Below are 23,966 nucleotides of genomic sequence, written 5' to 3' on the forward strand. Positions count from 1 at the left end.
TAGTATCTATGTACAATAAATATGCATGTTATTTATCAATATGAAAATAAGACATTATCTATCATGAAAGATGTCTTACAGATTCTCTGTAACCAGCAGGCACCCACGGCCACAATCTAAGCACTAGACTAGCTATATGTTAAGAGTATGGCTTTCGGACGGAGACAACTTAAAAAAAAAAAGACCCCAAAAAAAAAAAAAAAAATGAAGAAGAAACTGCTCTCACATATGACCAAAGTCTTGAACAAATGACATGGTTTTGAACATGGATTCTTGTACTATGGTGTATGTTGTTAAAGCCTGTACGATAAGTGTTCCTCTTTTATTTCTAAGACTTGCATTCCCTACAAACGGCACAATTTTTGAGAAAATTCTATGGTTATTGTAGATGATGTTCCTTACAGCTATTTTTAGAATAACACTTTTTAGAGAAAAACTTCTGGTCATAACTCCTGCCTCAATAACATTGAAAACATAAAAGGAATGTAAGGATTATCCACTGAGAAATGCTTAATAATCAAATTCACCAAATTATTTTTGAAATACAAGCTGTTTGCAAAATGTGACAGAAAACAAATGAACTACAAAATGTCGAAATTCAGAAAATTTTAAATAAATAATGAAGATTATGTTGCTGAATTCTATTTCGTGTAAAATTTCTACTTTCATTACATGTTGTTGAGGCCTGTGTTGTACAATGAATGTTTGTCACTTCTTCTAAATACATGTATCTTCAAATGTTAAAAACTAAATGTGTGTGTTAGATATTAGGAACAGTACACAAAACTTGAAATACTTCCCAGGCAAAAATTTGATCTACAGGTTTAAACATGGGAAGTGTTGTTTGGTAATAAATTGAAAAAGAACTTACTGTACTTGAATATTGACAAATAACTAGAATCAAACAGGTTCCTACTCACACACGTTATAACTAGATTATGATTCAATCTGTTGTATGTAATCATCAAATACATATCAGATCTTTTCAATGTCGTAACTTTCACCGAATCAGACTCATAGAAAATTCAAGGAGCATCATTTTAGATATTTTGACACTCATTACACATTGTGTACATAATATCGTCATGGCTACTCCACTAATTATGTTCCAGACAGTTAGAGATGTGACATTCCAAAGTGGACTGAGCTTATCATAAGTTGAACATATAACATTCATTCGTGACCCTACACTGACAATACATTTGTACATGAAACTACATCATTGTAATTGGATATGTTTATTATAGATAGATATCTTGAGATCTTTTAGTAGTAATACATATATTTTAGAGAAAAATTGAATAGTTTTAGAACAATATCTACTTCGACCCTTGATCTGTTAACATTCTTGTCAGATCAGTTCATAAAAGAGAAACAAGTCATTCAACTTGTTTACAACAAGAGGCTGAAATGCTGCCACAGTTCCAAAACCGATTGGTTTCTTGTTGTTGAGACTAGAGGAGCACTCAGGTTTGTTGTAAAGTGTTCAAAATGTCAACAGGAGAAAGTGTTTCTCTGGCTCTTCCTATCATATCCTGTACTTGTATCACAAAGACTAGCTCCATGCCTGTCTTCTTCCATGTTGCTGTAAGAACAGAGCTTCGTGAGAAACAAGTTTTGAAATAAATGAAGATAAGAGAATTTGATCATTTTGTAATGTTGACAGAATCTTAAATAGATGACAGTATATCTATCAGTTAATAATAAAATTATCACTTTTATAACATCATGATGCTCTGATTCAACAGATCAAACTGAAGACAAATTCTGACTTTTTTGTATATATATATGACTTAACTTTACAAAGTACCACAGATAATCAATATAGGGAATAATCACATTAAATTCCAAGTCAAATTCATTCCTTGTATCAATATACTACAAAAGCATTAATTTCTTTGTTTTTAAATCATTGCTCTGCCATTCGTATATTTTTCTGCTGGCAATGCTATCATAATTTCTTGATGTTACAAAATGTTGGTACAAGCCCAAATGATTATTGTCATACTGGTATAAAATTTGTTATTTACAATAATCATTATTATTTTCATGATATTTTATGGTGATATGAGTCGAGGATGAACATGACTGTCAGGATAAGGTGAATCAGTACATGCTGACTATCAATATATTGTATATACACAAATTTAAATCTATTGACCATAGTCATACACTAACAGTTGAATTAAATGATTTTCTTTTTATATGAAGAAAAAAATATGATGCTGTAATGATATGTAGAACATATGAATACCTTGAGTACATGAGTCTTTTAAGAAATTCTGTTTACAAAGTAAAATTAACATTTTTTTCTTGTGCTCATCATAATAAGACATAACAGAGTTGTTAACTAAAATGACAAAATCCTTTGTAAAAATTAACCTACCCTAGGTGTAGGTCCTCGGATCCTCATGCGCTCTGTTTCCTGTCTCAAAAATTCAGTGTACTCCTGATTCTCTGCCTGTTCACGAATGGCTTCTGCCTCCTCTTGTTGTCTTGCAATCTCCTCACGTTCTTTCCGTGAAAACATCTGTCAAAACATACAGAATGTTTCAATATCAAATGATTTATTGATAGAAGGACTATCATAAGTCAATACAATCTAATCGTCACATTCATGTGCTACCGAATTTGTTACAACCAAACTGAGGATGTCTTTTCAAATATTTTAATCATATGTCTTGTGTAATTCACTTACTGTAAACTATTAAATATATACCAGACCAGAAGTAAGAATTTCAATCCATAAACCTGATATAAGTTTGTAATACAGAGAAGCTTAGTCCCTTATGACCATATTAACACAACATGTATTTAATTCTTTTTTGTTCTTCCTACACAACTGTGAATGTAGTTAGTGACAATAAAACAATTAAACAACAAATATAAATGCTCACCTGTTCTTTTAGATCCAATTTGAAAGCTTCCTTTTGAGCCTCAGCTTGTTTTTGCTCTCTGTGTGTCATTTGATTGGCTACTTCCATCTCGCGTAGTAATTGTTCCCGGTGTTTTAGTGATAGTTCCTGCTGCTCTCGATTCTCCTCAATCCTCAGCTCAATCTGCTGTTGTCGATCATCTAACACCTATTGGAGGAACAGAGCACCAGAATTATAAACCAGAAAATTAGCTACATCAGATTCCTCCCGATGTTGTCAGTCATCAGCATTAACATGGATCATATTTACAGATCATCCATTATATTAAACAGTGACCCACATTCTAAATATACTGACTTAACTTTCCTTTGTTACATAAACATTGTTACTGCATAATGTGCACAATTTGTGAACAGTCACCGATTCTAAACTTATTTCACAAAAAGATCTTATCTACAGTGATTGCTGACTTAAAAAAATTATCTCACTGACTCTCAATTGATGTCCCTGACTCTAAAACGATGTCCCTGACTCTAAAAGAATTATCTCACTGACTCTAAAACGATGTCCCTGACTCTAAAAAAATTATCTCCCTGACTCTAAAACGATGTCCCTGACTCTAAAAAAATTATCTCCCTGACTCTAAAACGATGTCCCTGACTCTAAAAACATTATCTCACTGACTCTAAAACGATGTCCCTGACTCTAAAAACATTATCTCACTGACTCTAAAACGATGTCCCTGACTCTAAAAGAATTATCTCACTGACTCTAAAACGATGTCCCAGACTCTAAAAGAATTATCTCACTGACTCTAAAACGATGTCCCTGACTCTAAAAAAATTATCTCACTGACTCTAAAACGATGTCCCTGACTCTAAAAAAATTATCTGACTCTAAAACGATGTCCCTGACTCTAAAAACATTATCTCACTGACTCTAAAACGATGTCCCTGACTCTAAAAGAATTATCTCACTGACTCTAAAACGATGTCCCTGACTCTACAATGAAGTCATAACTATATAATACTTATATATAATAATGTTTTGACCCTGAAATAACATAACTGACTCTAAACTTACCTCCTGCATGAGTCGTTCTCTTGCTTTCTTCTCACGTTCCCATTCTGCGTCCCGTTTCTGCCACATACGTGCTGCCTCGTCTCTGAAAAAAACCCACATAATTGATATGTTAATCAATTTAATTAAATTAAACAGCTGATCGATAAAATTTCTTCAGACACTCTTTCACAATAATATGACTTGAAATCAAAAATTGCCCGACAGTTGTTTTATAACAGAGCAATAAATGATATAGTGGTGATAAGGTGGTACTGTGGTAATACACTTACCTACTCCAACACATGGGTTTGTCCTCCCACAGACCAACAACAGTGATTAATACAAGTTTATAATTTGTTTTGCAATATTGTTGTAAAATAAATAAAGTTTATATTTAAATGAAATACAGATGACAATATGTCCATGCCATCAACATGACTGACACTATTTTAGAAGTACTTACTGGTATAACATCTCTAGTTCAGCTTCTCTGGTTTTTTCCAGTCTGATCTGGTCTTCTATCACCTACATAATGATACAATGTCACACATCACTCACATTGACTCTGACTTTGTAATGTGTACAATTATTGGTGATTTTGAAATACAGTTAAAAATAAGTTGAAGTTTAAGTTTATTTTTTTTTGCGGGGTTTACCATCCCATCAACAGTCAGGGTCACCTCCATTTTAGTATATTACAACACTAACAATTCAATGTGATATACTACTCTTCTTTGGCTTTCTACCCAAGGAATGGCACACAAACCTGTCTCATCCATTCTGCATCTGCTTTAGCCTTTTCACGTCGTGCAGTCTGGATGTGTTCTAACTCGTGCTCCTGTTCTATCAGTGAGTTCAAGATCTTCTTATCAAGTTCCTAAAGGTGAAGATGAACATCTATTTTAAAATACACAGAAATCTTCTTATCGTAAAAATTTTCATGGTTTTAAAAAAACTCACTATTTTGTGACATCTGATTTGAGGATAATTATAGTCCCATAACTATCCTTAAACTAATTAATTATAGTAGTTCATTGACAAATGAATTCGTGGATTAAGAACACCCATAAAATTAACGAAAATAAATCTCCCATAAAAATAAATGATTTCACAGTAGGCTCCCCCTTTGTTTTTTCCTCATTCTACTCCATGTGAACGATTAGTTGACACATTTTCTTCAGTAACCAAATGTAACTCATCATTTCAAATAATAAATTATATTGATCCACAGCAAAATTCAACTTAATAACAGCTTATGTGAATCTGCTTTTATTTACACTACATACCAACTCAGCTTGAATTTGTTTTGATCGGCGCATCATTTGAGTTTTGTGTTGTCGTAGCAGCACACGCCTGAAATCGAAAGTATTAGAAACATGTGTTTTGTAAATTGTAAAACTAAAGTCTGATATTGTTCAAACAGCGGTGATTTTACCCAGAAATATTCACCTAGCTTAATGGTTAAATTTGTGTGAGTTTCATTACACATGATTTTTTTTTAAAATGGAAGATTTTCCCATTTGTAAAAAATCATTGAGTATGTAAAAAGCCTACAAGGCCAAAAATAAAATAAAGCCAGTTCTACCTGATAAAAAATCACCTACCCATGCTTCCTCTACTATCAAGTCACCTTTACTCCCCACAAAGACCACCTACCCATGCTTTCTCTGCTATCAAGTCACCTTTATTCCCCACAAAGACCACCTACCCATGCTTTCTCTGCTATCAAGTCGCCTTTATTCCCCACAAAGACCACCTACCCATGCTTTCTCTGCTATCAAGTCACCTTTATTCCCCACAAAGACCACCTACCCATGCTTCCTCTGCTATCAAGTCACCTTTACTCCCCACAAAGACCACCTACCCATGCTTCCTCTACTATCAAGTCACCTTTACTCCCCACAAAGACCACCTACCCATGCTTCCTCTACTATCAAGTCATCTTTACTCTCATCAAGGTCTCCTTCCCATGGTTTTCTACTCAAGATTTCTCTGCTATCAAGTCAACTTTAATCTCCACATAATCAACTTCCCATGTTCCCGATGCTGACAAACCATCTTTACTCCATTTAAAATCACCTACCCATGCTCCCTCTGCTGACGAGCCAATTCTACTCTCCTTCTCTCTTCGTCAATCCTTGCTAGCCTCCACTGCTCCTGCTGTAACTCTTCTTCCTGTTTCTTTAAGTTGTCAGCCTGAAATAATTATTTTGGTTATGAGCATGAATAGTATACAATGTCTTTTCGTTGAAAATAAACACATTGCATGACTTAACATCACAATGGCTACATGACTTATAAGGTTTGATTTACAAGACTTGAATTCTTATGTTGAGTATGTGTAACAATATACTGTTAATGTTGTTACAAAGATACCAGAGGTAAACAGAGTACAAGTACACTTGCCTTGTGAAGTTTCAACACTTGTAGATAAACAATAGTTAGAACTATACAAATCCATTATGGCTAAATATCTATACATAATTCCTGCATCCAATCTTAACTTCTGTAACTATGCAGAATGATTTTTTCATGATTTTCTCAATTCACTAGTAACTTTTTATAAACACAAAATGAAAATGTCGGTGTAAATGACCTTAAAGCTCATTTCCTGCTGAAGTCATTTCATTACCCCAGACCTTCTACTTCCTCCTGAGGAAGTGGTGAAATTTAGATTGTACAAGAATAAATATAGAGTTTATGCATATATATAGCCCCATTATATCCCTAGGGACCATCCTGAGCTCTACATACCTCAAATTCTCTATCTTTAAGTTCATCCATCTGTTCTTTGAGTATACGTTTCAAACGTTTTTCTTCATCCAATTTCTCTTCTTCTTTCTTTCTATCTGAATCTATGCCTGCTAGTCGTTCTTCTTCCATTTCAAGTTCTATCCGTTCTATTTCTTTCTTTTCTTGTTCTTTCCTCTGTGAGATGGAAAGCAGAAATTTTCATTGATACATGTATCAACATATTTTGTTCTACTCCTTGATAATCAGAAGGGAAACAAATATGAAAGGCAGGATTGAATAATACCTCTGAGATCACTCATGTTCATCCCTATAAATGATCAAGGGAACAGCTGATCCTAAGGTAAACACTGGCTAACCTTTACCAGTAGTAAACTGAGTGCATGAAATATTTAAACAAGATTAGCAAGGGAAAGTCTACACGTGATTATAAGAGTTTCAGATATCAGAAGCTGAACAACAGAATATAACAGGGCCCCAGGAAATCCTCTGTTTGGTTACACAGAGTCTATATGTGGACCCTGTGGAATCTTCTGTTTGGTTACACAGAGTCTATATGAGGACCCTGTAGAATCTTCTGTTTGGTTACACAGAGTCTATATAAGGACCCTGTAGAATCTTCTGTTTGGTTACACAGAGTCTATATAAGGACCCTGTAGAATCTTCTGTTTGGTTACACAGAGTCTATATAAGGACCCTGTGGAATCTTCTGTTTGGTTACACAGAGTCTATATGAGGACCCTGTAGAATCTTCCACTTACTGATAGTCAACATGAAGGTCCTTGGGTCCCATTCAGGAAAATTACCTTTTTTCATGCTGATAAAAAGTATTATTAGTCCAGAGCTCCAAATAAACTAAGCACTAGTTCAAAGATAAATTTTTGCAAGTATATCACTCTTTATGAACTTAATATGTGCTGTATAAAAGACCAATGAAAATTCATGGTATAGTCCTTTCTTATAGATTCCAATTCATTAAAACTTACTCACAAATCTGGGCAAAAATTTCTAAATATACTCACAGCTTTAGTTTCATCCACCTGCCCCGCCCAGCTGCCGACCACTTTGTCTTTCACCAGTTCCTGCTCCACCTATACAGAGATCAATGCTTCTTAACTCTTGACTTTTACAGCAGAGTGAAACCTGCTTCCTGAATAAACTATTCCTATCCTTATCAATGTCAGGTATATTACAATAATTCTTCATCATTTAATAAAACAATACTATCTGTTAATTTATAATTTATGTATAAGAGTTTTAGTCTCCATATGTGCCTGTTCACAACTGAAATAGAAGTATGAGTTTCAATGAGTGTCGGTTTTACCTGTCTCAGATCAGGATTGTTCTGTCTCCAGTGTTCATACAGTTTTTCTTCTGCCAACTGTTAAAAAAATAAAACAAAAAAATATTAACTTTGTTACTCAATTTCTAATATAATATCTACCAGTAATTATAAACTGGAATCAGTTCTACATTTTCTTTCATATCCTTTTTTTCTGTGATATATTTTGCTTAATTAACAATTTCTTCAAAATACATTATAAAAATTTAGTATAATACAGTAAGCTACAATATTTTAGTTCCAACATATTATTACCCCTTTCCGTTTCTCCTCTCTAGCACTGCGTAGAGCATCTGCTCTTCCTCTCATATCTTCTAGGCGTGTGTAGTTAGCTTTGGAGTACCCTTTCATCTCAGCCTGGAGATACAAACAATAGACTGTTATCACCTATAAGTTTATACATATAGTAATGATCATACAGCAACATTGAATTAAAAAAGATGGCATTCATCCCAGGGGTAAATCTAAACCTATGCAACTACCAAAAAAGGCAGTATTCCCAAGTATGTTTTCCCCTTTAAATAAGGACTAATTCCCGTTAAGTAAATGCAAAATATAAAAAATGGGGTTCGCAAAGGGTGTGTGGTTTGATATATCTCAAGAAATGTTGTAATAAAATCTTTGAAAATCATGCCAGCATAAAATCAAATCTATTCACAATGCTTTTGGATCTTTTTAACCCAAATAAGTGTCATGCAATCTATATTTCATCCCCCTATATTCATTGTCTAAAATTTTCCATTTTTTTTTCAAAAGGTCCATCCTACAATCTCCCATTTTTCTTAATGAGTAGTATTACTGGTACCTAAATTGAAGATTAACCCCTACATCGGAATTTTTCAAACTAAACTGGAACTGCATTCTTTCAATATGTTAATGTTTTTTTGTAATTGAACAAATCATGTTTTGCCTTTTACGTCTGTCAAATCTAACAATTTCTGTACCAAGTAGCTAATATATAGAAAACTAACATTGTTTTACCTCAAATTCATGTCGTTCTTGTTTCAGCATGTCAGCCAGCAACAATCTGCGACGTTGTAAGTTGATAGCCTTCAGATTCTTTTCATTGTCTGCTTTATACTTCTCTAGGCTAAAATTCAATGGAACCTCAACAATCATTAATATGTCTACAGCCTTGCCTATTAATTACCTTTTGATAGAACATTAAAATATCAACCATTTCCTCTTCTTAATTGTAAGTAATTTACAGTAACCATTTTATTGAGTGAAGTTTCTGACTTGATTTGTATTTTTGCAGAGACTTCACATTTGTTGTTGCTGTGAACTTACTTCCAAAGACTTAATTTCAAGTAGAAGAATAGATCTGATGGAAGTATATTCACTTTACATTTTGAATATAAGAAATCTCTGTCATGAAATACTATATTCTGCTATTATTACTTCAGATGAACCTGTCTTATAAAACACTTGATGGGACTGAGAAAAATACGTCTCAGTACACAGGGTGTCTTAGTACACAGGTCAAGGTATTGGAACCAACACAAAAAAGATGGATGAATTATTTTAGCTCATAATGTATATTTCATATTTTAATAAAAATCTCTCAAAACATATCAGATGTATAATATTGTTAAAGACATGCTTGTTCAAAACTACATTTAAGGAAAGTTTCTAGTATTCCGTTCATATAAAATCTAGTTTTACAATATCATAAACAATTTATTGGTTAAATGCTCTTTAGCACAACATTACCTTCCACGCAGAGATGCGTCTGATTCCCAGGAATTCTGCTTGTTTGTTGCCACATTTGATCTGTTCCAATATTCTGCGTCTTTGCTCCATCGTTCGTGGAAGTCACTTTGATGGTTACGTTGTTTAATGATAGCCTGTTCATACACGTTTTTTCTGGAAGTCCAGTAGCGTGGCATTGTTGGTAGTGCCATCTGTTCCAAAGAAAACATATCACAGTTATTATTTGCAACAAAATGGATACAGTCAAGTAAACTCTTGTCATATTAGAATCATAACTGATACTGGACATGCAGTCTATTCTATAATATAAAAAAAACTTTGGATACAGTATAAACTACATAAAAACTGTCATCTCTATAATATATAAAAACACATTCTAATGATAATTTTATCAACATAAAATATATTTTTTTCGGTTTAAATTCTTATGGAAATATAGTGGACAGAGATTTGATTCCTTTAAGTCTACCATTCGCTGTGTATAGGTATATGTGGTACACGTACTGATGTATTGATCTTTGAAGTGTATGTATTGTAAGAATCATACACTTGTCCGAATTTCCTTTGGCGACAAACGTACACTTTTTGGTAAACAACGAAAGCCTTAACAGTAAAAGAGTTTTCCTTGTCCGAAAGACAGATTGTCAGTGCATTTCTGATTTGAGACACAGTACACCATCAACACTACATGCTGCTAACCGTGTAACTGGTGTTTAGGTCAGAAAGAACTTGCACAGTAAAAATATTTCCAAACAATGATAAATATATGAAGTTAATATCAAAGTAGGGTTAACATGAAATATGATAATAACGAAACATAACAATGAACACATTGTACGAGATTATCAACCGCGGTAATTTCAATTTCCCACAAAACAGAGCAAGTACATTCACGTTGACACTTGTGGTTTGCTTGGATATTTTTAACAAATTCACTTGCTTTCATATCATGCAATCTACATGATGGAAAAATATATACTTCATATAACAGTGATACCTAGAATTAGCGTCGGTATTCGCCAATTTGATGCAATACTTACGCTTATAAATTATTTTGATGAGGAATTTTGTATCGAATGTCAACAGGAAGTCAAACATTGCTCGTTACGAAGCATGCGCAATCTGGTATTAATGTACACAGGCAGGTCAAAGTCGAAAATACGAACAAAATTTCAGTGGTATTAAAAGCCAGTATTCTGGACAAACACACAACATTGAACAAAAGGTCAAGATATTTTCAATAAATTTTGAACTATGTTGCTGGTACGATATTTTAAGCATTGATATAGATTTTTCCTTTAAGTTTGGTGATTTTATTTAAAATTATTGATGCATTCTCAATGACAAAGGCCGTACACAATTAATTTGTTAATAAAAGAATAAGACATCTTTCACAAATCGTGTTTCAGTTGTATTCTGTACCATTTGGTGCCACAAAAATTCTTAGATTCAACATCTATGAAACGATACACAACCGTCCGACGTCAGCTTTTCCTCTTCACAGATCGCAACCATACTGTACCTTTCTCAAAAACCAATAAGAACAGGGTCATAATGTGGGGTCAGTAGCATTTGGAATAATGGCATGGTGGCTGCTTGCGACCATTTCGCCTTTTCATGTTGTTTCTTCTGCAAAACATGCCCAGTCACAGGTTACAGGGTCAAATATCTTTAAAAAAATTAACCACTTATACGCAAGCATTCCGTGATGAAGGCTTTCCAAGCTAATTGAAAGTAATCCCTTCTGCCAACTTTCAAGGTTACAGGGGCAAATTGTATGGATATCTTAATAACTCCATTTTTAAGAAGGCAAGAACACGTCATGATCTTAAGCCAATGAGGAGCTACCCAGTGTGTTCAAATGAACGCCTTCAAGTTGTATGCAGCAGAAATATTCCCTTTTCTTGTGTGATATGAAGTTAGATGTGTTTGAAGCTGAGCAGCTTATCAGAATGCCTGAGGGTTTCATTCTTGTAAACTTTGATTTCATATGAGAATGTGACATTATTACTTGTGATGACCAAGATTTACAGGCAGAAGTTGTCACTGAAGCAGAATTAGGACACTTACCCTTGCGTAACACATGGTCTTATTATTTTTGTACTTTTTTAAAAGTCTCTCTGTAACTCTTTTTGTTTGTATTATGTCTTAAGTTCATCAGTTTAGAAGCTGAATTAAAATTTTGCTAACATGTCTGTCTTTCTGCTGTTTCTGTAAATGTAACTGAGGACTGAACTGCTGGAGATGAAAATGTTCAATAACAAATAAAGCGGAGATTTTTTGTATTTGTTTTATTTTGTACCCAATTGTTCATTGACAACAGATGCACTCATTAATGTCAAACAGGGATGAGTGTTATTATCTTCTGCACTGCTGGCGTATCATTGCCAACTAACTGATAGCACAGGCATCTTATTTTACATTGTTTTAATGTGGTCACTGAATGAGGAAAGTTTCTTAAATTTTCAAATAAAAACAATTTATGACCACTACATCAAGTATCTAACATGTTGAAAAGGCTACACGGTAAGCATTGATTAAACAGAATATACTACACCACTATAACATACACACAATAACAATACCAGATTCGTATTAACATCCTAATTTCTTGATTAAATTCTGTTTAATGAAACTGATCTTTAAATGACAACAAATAAAACCAGCATACACTTGTGTAAAAAGTCTTACTGAACATTATCACAAAACATCATACATCAATTAAATTTACACTAGTTGTCTTCATAAATGTGCACTATCATAATGTTACTGGTGACATATCCAGAAAAGAGAAATGTATTCCTAAATTAATGAATTATTTACATGTACAGAACAGGTGAATTCAACACACCCTCTGTTTGTGGACCAGTGAACGAAAACAAATATCAACATATAAATCTAGAATTTGACATTCAGTTTTAATAGTGCAGAAATATTTGCAATTCTTTATTACAGTGCATGTATCCAAATTTCAAGTTTTATCTTTTTCAATAAAGAAGCTCACATTTAATACACAAGAAATAATGACGATGCTCAAAAATATTATTGCACTGGTCCCTTCTCATCACAAAATAATCAGTACTAAAACACATTTACCCTGGTACTCTCTCTCAATCAAAGCATCAAGACCTTTATACCATGGAAACAGATTTTCAAAAAAAAAAAAAAAAAAAAATGTTTTTTTTTCACAGTAGTGTATTTAAAGATTTTCTTTCACTATGACTTCAGTAAACATCTTTATTATCAACATTTTTTTTGCACCAAATTAATTGTAATGTCAATATAATTACTGAATTGTATTTTTTATCACACGAAATGACAGAAACATTAACGAAGAAAAGCAACTATCACAGGTACAACACCTGGTGACAAATTTAATGAGGTAATTTCAGTAATAACACCTTAAGCTGTAGAATTTGAATTGATATCCAAGTGATGTGTAGAACTGTTGTGATCATTGATTTATAATAATACTACTGGGATCAAACTAGAAGGTATTGACCACTTTCTGGATTTACAAGGAAAATTTTAAATTGTAGCTTGCCCTGCATCACCCAGAGGAGTCCAGTGTCTTGCCAGTCGGCTGAAAACAAAAATCAATACTATACCACATAGAATTGGTGATTTGTACAGGTCACGTTTCACAAACTCTGAAAACACACAATTTTCAAGAGGAAATCACCTGTTTTTACAAATAAAACTCCAATTAAGTTTCACAAGAGATGACTGATTTTAAAAACAAATATGTCTTAGTAGCAACTAAAAAGTATAATGTTCATGTACTACAAACTGCACAATTTCAGAGAAAGACATTTGTACCATTCATATTTTCTTTTACCGGCTTAATTTTGTGGGAATGCCATCACATCCTAAATTTGTACATTTTTGAATTCTTTGAAAGATTGAATCACAATTGAATTCCAGTTCTGAGAGACACTCTTTTCATATCTGGGCCAAAGCTACTCACCTTGATAAAGACATGAGTGGGAATCATCTTCTGTGTGATGAGATCAATGTTGCCTTGGTAACGTAGCATGTTAACATGGAGTTTAGGCAAGGCCACATGTCCCGCGACCAGTGGAAACAGGTTATAAGTTAGATTGTAGGCCTTACTTGGCAGGATTCGGAAATGGAACTACAATGTACACAACATTATACGATTCATTTTTGTCATCAGAAAATAGATGTAAAACAGAATAAAACAAAAACCTATCTAAAACACAGACCTGTAAAACAAATATAGCTTAATTCTTTTCTCAAATTGAAATTTCACACTACATATGGTCAAATAACAGAATGATAGTGAGTAATATAACTATTATTATATCATAATTACCTATAAGATGACCTTTGTATCAATTACCCATTCGACCTACCTGTTTATTTCCAGAGAACATGAAGCTATCATTGGCTTCCATTGTAACTTCCATTTCCTGAGGATACGGGGTACGGTTATTGATGACATAAGAGAGTGGCAGCAGGTTCTTTACACTGCCATAGGCTGGCAGACGTAACTCCATAGAGATCGGAATATGTTCGGTGTTAACTATAGGTAACGGGAAAGATGTGGTCACAAACGGAAGGTCTTTACTCTCATCTGTGTGTCTGAAACATAAAATACATTTAAAAGCAAAATATAAATACTCAATTTTATTCCAAACCAAACATATACAGATGTATGCTACTTGTTTTTTTACCATGCTCCATTAATATTTCTTTATGACAGTCATCCATAACCTTACATTATCAAACAAAAGTGTCCCTCAGTATAATTCATAAAATAATTAGGACAAGGACAAGGCATAAAAAATAAGCATTATTGTTGTATTATTTATTAGTAAGTATTTAACAATCAACACTGAAATGTTTAGATATTGGGCATTACAAATTATGATACAATTTAAAACTCTGTGATCAAACATTTTCTGGTAGCTGGGTATATCATCCGTGATTCAACTGCAAGTGACAGTAATTAGCCAGGACATTCCAAACATTTCTGTAAATTACAAGGCTTAGTAAAATTACTAAAAATCCTACTCTTATTTGTCCAAGATACTTCACAGAAGCTTACCTTCTCCAGTATACTGTGTATGTTCCTAGGGAAATGGAAGGCTGTAGGCAGTGTACAGTTTGTAGGCAAATACACTCTGCAGCACACTCTGACTTCTTCAAACACACTAAACATACAATTGCCATGTGTAGAACTTTATGATACAAAACATACATAAACAATTGAAGGTATTATTCAGAAAATGAAACAGTCTGCAAGAGAAAAATGATGGTATTTACAACAATTTAAATATTTATAATCACCACAAAAATTAAATGTACTTGTGTGTTTTCTTCCTGTTAATATGTCGCCATTGTTCTGCATATTTTAAAAATGTTTTTCCAAATGGTTCCAGTTACTGCATTCTGAATAAAAGTTTGAAGCTGTCAAGGTGCATTTTTAACAAAAATTATGAAAAAAATAAGGTTTTGTGATTGTAATAATTTCATTTTCATCACATATATATTTTTGTGATTTTATTACTACCTCGAAAATAACAAACTGAACTCAACAGCTGTATTTATACCGTACCTCCTTGCAGTTGTGATGGTGCATCCTCATCAGCGCTCTGCACATAGGGAGTCTGAAAAAGAGCAAATCAAAAAGTTTTTGCATTTAATCTATTTTGCAACTATGTCAGTAGATTTTACTTACAAATGCCTAGTATATATATTTCAAGTTAACCTCATCTTGGAGGTAATAAATGTACCTGACATTTGAGTAAGCCTTCAGGTACATATACTGCTATCATATTTCAGGTAAGCTGTTAATATAACTTACCATTTGGAGTTGACTTGACTGCAGTTCCACTGGCCAGGGAGAGGTGCATTTCAGCTCTGGTAGTAGTAGGAATGGTTCCTCTATCTGAACAGCTTCTATCTGCTCAAACTAAAGTGACACAACAATTAACTTTCAAGATTTGCATGTTATATTACATAGTGCTCTTTCACTCACAATTTCTCTTCATCAGTAACTGAAAGCCTGTATTTCTATCACACATATGCCTTTCCAGAAACACATTACAAGAATATGCCAGATAGTTAGCATAACCATATATGACCTTTATTATTACATATTATATTATCATATATTACATTTCAGTGAGTGAAATAACACAGACCATGGAGGGTGCGTTAGTTCAATACCTGCCAATCCTGCTTACCTTCAGTGAGTTGAGTTTTACAGATACTTCAAAGGGTGTGACCGTTGTCAAGGTGATGGTCTCTTCCTGTTCACAGGTACAGGTGATGAGCTGCTCTTTCTTGGTGACAGCAACAGTGTATGCCAACTGTAAACAGTTACCATTATTACTCCAGGATCAATGTTTACTTTAGTAGCTTACTAATCCAATTACTGATTAACTACTAATCCAATCGCTGATTAACTACTAATCCAATCGCTGATTAACTACTAATCCAATCACTGATTAACTACTAATCCAATCACTGATTAACTACTAATCCAATCACTGATTAACTACTAATCCAATCACTGATTAACTACTAATCCAATCACTGATTAACTACTAATCCAATCACTAAACCAATCACTAATCCAATCAGTGATTAACTAATCCAATCACTGATTAACTACTAATCCAATTGCTGACTAACACAAAACTTTCAAGATTTCTAATCAGTAATTAGTATATAAGTCATCTATAATTTTTCAATCAATTTTAAATCTTCAAATGTGTGACCCTAACAGCACAATTTTCTGCATCATCCCAATTCCCATATTGCAGATTTAGAGGACAACAAGTACACAGTTATTTTGATTTGTTGTTTGATCTCATATATGAAAACTTAAGAAATCTTAAAATCTTACATTGAAATATATAATGTCTCCTATTTTGTACCCAAAAATGTTTTAGAAAAGACACAGGTTTCCTTAACTTTCAACATCATAAGCAGATAAGTACCTTCACAAACAGGACCTTTGCACCAGTCTGCATATTCTTGACAAATAAACGGCGAGAAAGCTGGAAGAGAGAAAACACATGATTTGTTATATCACATAACAACTGTCTCATCATTGAGTGTGACAACACCCATTACACTGCTATTGTTTAAAAGTGATATCAAAGCTTCATGACATTATATTATTGTAAAATCACTGAAGAACTAAATATGGAGTGTGTAAGATCAACTTCTTCTACAACAATGGTTTTGAACCAAACTGTTTGTAATCTATTTAACCCTTACAAGGTTCATCACACATGTATGATATTGTAACAGTAATATCAATCTACATCGTAAAACTACCACCATTTAAAGGGAACATTACTCCCTCATTAACAAAAGTCTACCTTGTTGCCTGCTTCCATTTTGTTGAGAGCCATATCCTCCTTACAATACTCCACCACATTATCAAACTCTGGGGTCTCCAGACAAACATGGGCTGCCACAGAAAAGATACAAACATAAAAATAACTTATATATATTTGTATCAATCAAAAGCTCAAAAATCTGTGAACACCAAGGTCAAATGCCATTCTATTACTATTATTCTATATAGGAAACCAGTAGTAAGAACAAGTTTAAGGGCTTCCTGGATAAAATTTTGATAAGGTTCTGATTTGAAATATTTAGTTACATGTACTGAATATTGATCTGAATGTGAAAAATTAAAAATAAAACATTCAGAATTCAACAGGAAAGCTAAAATAACAGCACACCAATAAAAGGCTATAAAAAGTAAGTAACATACATGACTGTTCAGAATCACTGCCTGTCTCATCTCCTTGGATACCAAAGGATAACCTGTCAACAAGGAATTATTGTCATCAAGGTCACCAAAGAAGGTCAGTCATTATACAGGTATATGATATAAAAATATAGAGATATTAAAGTTCTGCCCAGTAATTACAAATTTACCTTGTTAGTGTGCTCAGACTTGGAGGTCACATATATAACACAAACACAAAACTTGTATACAGTTTGACACGAGAATTTATGTAGTGTTAGCACTGGGTACCATAATCAATGTACAACAACAATTCTCCTCATGCTTCTGGAGTGGTAGGTTAACATAACCATTTTATCACCTAGACAACAAGGGATCAAAGGATTTGAAAAAGCTCAGCTACAAACATAGAGAATCAATAAAAGATACAATAATTGCCAATATACAGTGGCAGTATATATATGTTATGGGAATTTCATTTTGGCGTTTATTGAGCTAAACGTATGTGCAAATTGTCACTTCTGTATATCAATTTATATTTAGAGCAATTATTACTGATGTGTGAATTTATGGTGCTTATTTGCCAGAATTAGATAATAATTCGCTAAAATTTGATTGTGCTAATTTCAGTACATTTTCAGTTGCAGGTGCTTTTTATAACTTAAACATTTTATATTTCATGATAGATAGACAGGTTTAAAATACTCTGATGTGATTACTACAAAAGCTTTGTGGTAATCTAAGGCTACCTGACATCCAATACACACTGATTGCTCTTTCCCACAGCTAGAAAGAGGGCCATGATAGCTCAGTTGGTTCAGCTTTGTCCTATAAACCTTCAGGTGAAGATCCTAGTGCGTGATTCAACCCTTCCTACCTGTGGTGGTTAATCATCTTCAGAAAGCTAAGAAAAGGACTAGTGGTGCTTTTGTCCTTGGGCAAGACAATTTACCCTAACTGCTCTGGATGGAATGATGGGTCTTCCATATATTTTCAAATAAGGTAGCCATCTTCTCTTACATGGAAGCCCTACATCAAATTGATCACCACTGTTGACAGGACCATAATCCAAACAAACAATCCCTGGCCTATAGTTACAAAACCATATTAGCCCATACCTGATATCCTCTATGTCTGTGTCTTCTTTGTTTGTGATTTCCAGCTTGAGCAGGTAAAACTCATTGAGTAAACAAGGTGGTTCATGCTGGATTACAACATCTAGTTTGGCTTTTCGTGGGACAATTCTGAAAACAAGGAAAATATTATTAAAGATTTTTCATCAAGGGGTAAGACAACTTAGATATTCTAGGCCAAAAAAAAATTACATACGAGTAGAATTTAGGTAGACAGTTTCTTACCACCTGGCGACTACTTTGTATGACGACATCTTTATATCTGACAATTACTGTGATGATTTATATGAATTATGTGATGGTGCCTGTTTGACAATTTTACATGACATATTTGTACCTTGTTAATACTGATAAGAATTAACATGTCTAATTTATACAAATATAACAAGTTTTCATATCGCACCTACTAAAAACATATTAAATCATCAAGACAGAATGAGTTTGGAATAGCAATTTTCAAAACTGTCATAGGAGGATGTACAGATCGATAGTGATGGGCTAACCTTGTGGTTGACCGAACATCAACAGTGTTCCAATCTATTGGACTGCCTGGAGTGACTGGTTTCCTTGGTAACAGTGACTGTGCTGTCTGTACTGGAGTAACTGCTGGTCCTCCTCCACCCATCCACTGTAACATCGCACAGCGTCCCACCTCAGTTCCCAGTTCCAACACCAGCGATGAAATCTACACAAAAGCATCTTCACTTAATCTTTCATTAACCTATTGGTGCTTTTACCAGTGAAATTAAGGAGAATGTACAAAAATTACAAACATTATGAATTTATGAAAATAATTGACAACAGTTGTACTATAGGCATATGAGATATCTCATTGTGATACATATGTATTTCCTGTCACCAACTGCAAACTCTGAAAAGACAAGAAACTGTATGGCATGCATGCCCTCACTCCTGTACAAATGAGAGAGGTCTTCAAGATATAACATTGTCTATATAACAGGACCAACAGACAGAAAAGGTAACAAAATGGTAGGGGCGTAAGAAAGACCTGTTCTTACCTCAAGCTGTGTCTCTACGTCATCTTTTACTGGAAGGAAGTTGAAGGCATAGAGCCTTGTTTGGCCAGGTACTAAATACAGGTCCCCACCTCTGGAGTCAGCCTCAGTCCCAGCCGAGACTCCACGACCATCCACCACCTGACAGTACTGGTTGTACTGCTGTAAGTATAACAATGTCATGCATTTAACTACAAAATTAACACTTAACAGTAATATCTTTTTTTTAAATGTTCATATTTTATTAAAAGCTTGAAACAAGGATACATATTTCACAGAACTCATAAAACAGGATATGATTCCTCTATAAATTAAAATTTTCTCCATTATTTTTCAGGTTTTATTCCACCATCAAAATTAGTACAAAGATATAATCCAACAATGATAATTTACAGCATAAGGGACAGTTTTTTTCTAAAGAAATGGGAAAATGCCAAAAAACTGTACAAAGTACAGTGCTCTATGAGGCATAGGTGCCAACCCTTCCTCTAAAGGATGAAAACATTTAATTTTATTTGTAAGCCCTTATTTTTGACATCAAAAAGGAGACACCATAATTAAATTAAACGATTAACATAGAAAAAGGCACCATCAAGTTTTAATCATCTCATTTTGCTACAAATTAAACATTTGATAGTAAACAATTACTTTTCACAACATCCTATAAATTATAAGTACTCCATCAGTAAGTCAATAATCACATTTTTAGATAATTTTAATAAATGTTTATCAGCTGTTTTCCTAAAGCAATGACAGACTCTGTATATAGTGTATGTAAGATAACAAGGTGCCAGGCCTATCATACAATCTATACTCATGTGATGTAAGGGAAGTGTGACTACTTCACACAGATACTTAAAACAATGGTGAAACACCTGTGTCATATACTGTACCCATCTGTCAATAAGCCCATTTCACTAAATGCAGATTTCTTAATTCATTGTTAAATTTAAGCAGAATATTCAATTTAACCCTGCCATATTTTTGCTCATAAAAAACAGGAATTTTACAAAGCATTTATCATTCTAATTTAAAAGTTGCCATCTTAATATTTGATGAAAAAAATAAAAATTGGACATTGGAAGGAAAAAGGTAAACGATAGATTTGCCTGTTGGGCTTATTTCAGGATAAATACACTAGTGGCCTCCATTACAACATGTGATTTACCTGTCAGTGAGAGATCTATAATTAGTTACATTATCACACTAAACGCTGGTACTCATTTTCAGATTGACAAATTAAACATTTACAGGCCAAATAGTTCACTGGTAAATGACATCAGTTGTAATTATCAACAGTTATAAATGTACAGAATATATCTGGTACTAATTTCCAAACTGACAAATTAAACATTTACAGGCCAAAAAGTTAGCTGGTAAATGGCATCTGTTGTAATTATCAACAGTTATAAATGTACAGAATATATCTGGTGTTTCATTTCAAGTGTTTATTTAATCAAATAATTTTAAACCTTTGTAAGATAACCTGTGTTACAATTTATTATCATTCAGTACTAGAATTGTACCTGTTTACATGTAGGTGACAGCATTCTAATTGATAATATCTGATTATCATATAGTATATTTAATCACATGAAGGGTTTCATACACTCCATAGGGCCCTAGGACTCAGGTAAGGACAATGGAATAGCTCCTGGTCAAATGGAGACATGTCATGATGGCATCTTTACCAAAACCAGTTCCTGTCAGGGTTAAAGGTCAAATGCTATGTGCTTATCACCAGAGAAAGAAAGTGAAGTTCTTGTGTACATCCTGTGATGAACTGGTATGCTCCAAGTGTTCTTCTACTTTACATACAGGACATCACATAAGTGAACTAAGCAACGTTATACCAGACAGGAAAACAAAGCTACAGGTTTATCTTGATGGATTCGGAAAATATAAAAATACTATTAAGAAGGAGAAGACTGCAGCAGAAAAAGAACTTGAAGAAAACTCAGAAACATTTGACAAACTTATTAGAAAAGTAAAATACCAAGGGGAGATAATAAAGGAAGCGACAGATAAATTGAGCGAGAAGTATACACATCTTTACAAGCAGCTCCAACATGACAATGTTGAGATGATGGCCAGCTATACGAAGGACCTTCAAATCAAACTTGGAAATCTGAAATCTCATTATAAAGAATGTAAAAAATTACTCCAGGAGGATGCATCAGGTGTTCAGATTTTTGACACAGAGAAAGAAATTCGAGCCAACTTGAACAAAATTTCAGTTAAACCAACTCTGACCACTACACCAAGTTTCAAAGTGAACAAATATCCCCAGACAGACCTAGAGAAAGTGTTTGGTTTCAGCAAAGTCATGGATCAAGGTAATGCATCCAGCAACACTGACCAGAGCAATCAAGGTCACACATCCAATAACACTGATAAGACCGTGGTCACAAACCAAGGTCACACATCTTATGACACTGACCGGAGCAAGGTCACTGATCAAGGTCACACATCTAATGAAACTGACCAGAGCAAGGTCACTGATCAAGGTTACATATCTAATGAAACTGACCGGAGCAAGGTCACCGATCAAGGTCACACATCTAATGACACTGATTGCAGAAAGGTCACTGATCAAGGTCACACATCTAATGACACTGACCGGAGCAAGGTCACAAATCAAGGTCACGCATCTAATGACACTGACTGGAGCAAGGTCACCGATCAAGGTCACAAATCCATCAACAGAGACCAAAACATCTTGGGATATTGTGACCCTGCTCCACCACAATCAGATCTTGTCAAAGATAATCTTCCAGAACCACAGGTTTCTTTTGTTCAGGACCAGATCATAGCACAACTATTCCATGAACCAGAACCAGAAATGGTGAAATCCACATTGTCTCTTCAGTTTGGTATTCTACCTGAGTGTGAGGTCGTGACAGAGTTTCAGTGCCCCTGTGAAATCAGCAGCATATGCCCAGCTCCTGGAAACCAAGTGTGGATTTGTGATGTTTTAAGTAATACTGTGACTTTACTAGACAACAACGGCCAGGTACAACACAGCATGGAGTATCAGACAGGGATCAGAGATATCAGTGTTTCTCCTAACACTAATGCTTTGTGGACTTGTTCTGATGAGGACTATAGTATCACAGAGTACTGCCAACAATCAGGGATGTCTGTTCTCAGATTCCACACAGACATCAGACCTAACTGTCTCTGTGTCACACAGGATGAACATATCCTTGTAGGAATGACTAACAGCATCACAAAGTTCAACACAGATGGTGAAATCATTCTCACATCCAAACCTTCTCTGTCAGAATTACCATTGGTCTACACACCATATAAAATCACAGAGTGTGGCATTACAGGGAATATTGCTGTAATTGACTTGGATTTGGCAGAGGATGGCGGGAAAGACAATGGCAGTGTGCTGATAACAGACAAACATTTCAATAAAATTCTCCATTACAGGGGAGACATCCAGCTGATGCATAAGGAAACCATGATGACAAACAGGTTTTCTTTCAGTCCCGTCGACGCCCAGTATGACAGTATAGGGAACCTTGTAATCGGGGACTGTTTGAACAGTCATCTCCATCTTGTCAACAGTTGTGGTCAGTTCCTCCGACTCATCCATACAGACATAACAGACACATGGGCACTTGCCATAGGGAGTGAAAACACACTATGGGCAGTGTATAGACAGCTAGAAGGCCGCACTTGTGTAAAAACTTTACAGTACATCAGAAATAAAGCTGAAAACTGATTCAGGTGACCAATTTAGATACCAGTGGATAATTTTGTAGTACCATAAGTTCATATGAGCAAGTTTCAGATCAATCCCAAATTGTCAACATTGGAATGCTTATTCTTCACAAGAATATTTATAGAAATTTAAAGAAATACTCAATTTAAAAACATTTACAGTATGAACTGATTTTTATTTTGGTCAAGTTCATAATTCAGGAGTCAGGCACGAGACAGGGATTCATGAATGTGTGTGACAGATGACGGACTATCAATCTAGTGCACTGTGAAATAATTTATTTATCTAAATAATGTACGTAATAAGTTTATTTATCAATAAACAATACAACATACAATGTGATCTGTTCAGTTAAAGTTCTGAACGTGTCTTACCTAGTTCTGTGATAAATTGGTATAATTTGAGTATATTCTGTATGAAGATTACGAAGTTCTTTACACACAAAACATGTATAAACTATCACCATATTTATATGACAATAAGTCCCTGCCTGGTAATAAGCCCACTCATATACACTCAATCCTCCAAAGTTGGCAGGACTGGGAAAACTTTCAGGTACCTGAATATTTGATTAGAGAGGGTTCAAATCTTTGTTGTAGCAGGAA

At 34.3% G+C, this 23,966-nt stretch overlaps 2 protein-coding genes across 2 annotated transcripts in view; both read right to left on the bottom strand.

Moving 5' to 3' along the window:
- Positions 1–1,339: 1,339 nt before the first annotated feature.
- Positions 1,340–10,805, bottom strand: LOC132555698 (trichoplein keratin filament-binding protein-like). Its single transcript, XM_060220059.1, has 15 exons — positions 10,785–10,805; positions 9,745–9,935; positions 9,013–9,121; positions 8,287–8,388; positions 8,014–8,070; positions 7,712–7,780; positions 6,693–6,866; positions 6,022–6,134; positions 5,225–5,291; positions 4,705–4,815; positions 4,402–4,463; positions 3,960–4,041; positions 2,898–3,083; positions 2,387–2,530; positions 1,340–1,585 (listed from the first exon to the last, which is right to left on the bottom strand). Exons 2-15 carry the CDS (start codon positions 9,933–9,935, stop codon positions 1,556–1,558), a joined length of 1,497 nt encoding a protein of 498 aa, XP_060076042.1. The 5' UTR covers positions 10,785–10,805; the 3' UTR covers positions 1,340–1,555.
- A 1,233-nt stretch (positions 10,806–12,038) lies between these two features.
- The window catches only part of LOC132555660 (trafficking protein particle complex subunit 11-like), a 29,102-nt gene continuing 17,174 nt past the window's right edge, over positions 12,039–23,966 (bottom strand). The window contains exons 19-31 of the mRNA XM_060220012.1: positions 19,632–19,790; positions 19,116–19,297; positions 18,598–18,723; positions 17,504–17,556; positions 17,103–17,194; positions 16,716–16,775; positions 15,957–16,082; positions 15,575–15,682; positions 15,326–15,377; positions 14,816–14,921; positions 14,121–14,349; positions 13,712–13,879; positions 12,039–13,327 (exon numbers count right to left, since the gene is read on the bottom strand). Coding sequence (XP_060075995.1) covers positions 13,295–13,327; positions 13,712–13,879; positions 14,121–14,349; positions 14,816–14,921; positions 15,326–15,377; positions 15,575–15,682; positions 15,957–16,082; positions 16,716–16,775; positions 17,103–17,194; positions 17,504–17,556; positions 18,598–18,723; positions 19,116–19,297; positions 19,632–19,790 — 1,494 coding nt within the window. The 3' untranslated portion in view covers positions 12,039–13,294. The remainder of the gene's footprint in view (positions 13,328–13,711; positions 13,880–14,120; positions 14,350–14,815; positions 14,922–15,325; positions 15,378–15,574; positions 15,683–15,956; positions 16,083–16,715; positions 16,776–17,102; positions 17,195–17,503; positions 17,557–18,597; positions 18,724–19,115; positions 19,298–19,631; positions 19,791–23,966) is intronic.

Source organism: Ylistrum balloti, unplaced genomic scaffold, assembly GCF_031769215.1.
Source record: "Ylistrum balloti isolate Yb309-2 unplaced genomic scaffold, AGI_CSIRO_Ybal_v1 Utg370510, whole genome shotgun sequence".
NCBI classification, from domain to species: domain Eukaryota; kingdom Metazoa; phylum Mollusca; class Bivalvia; order Pectinida; family Pectinidae; genus Ylistrum; species Ylistrum balloti.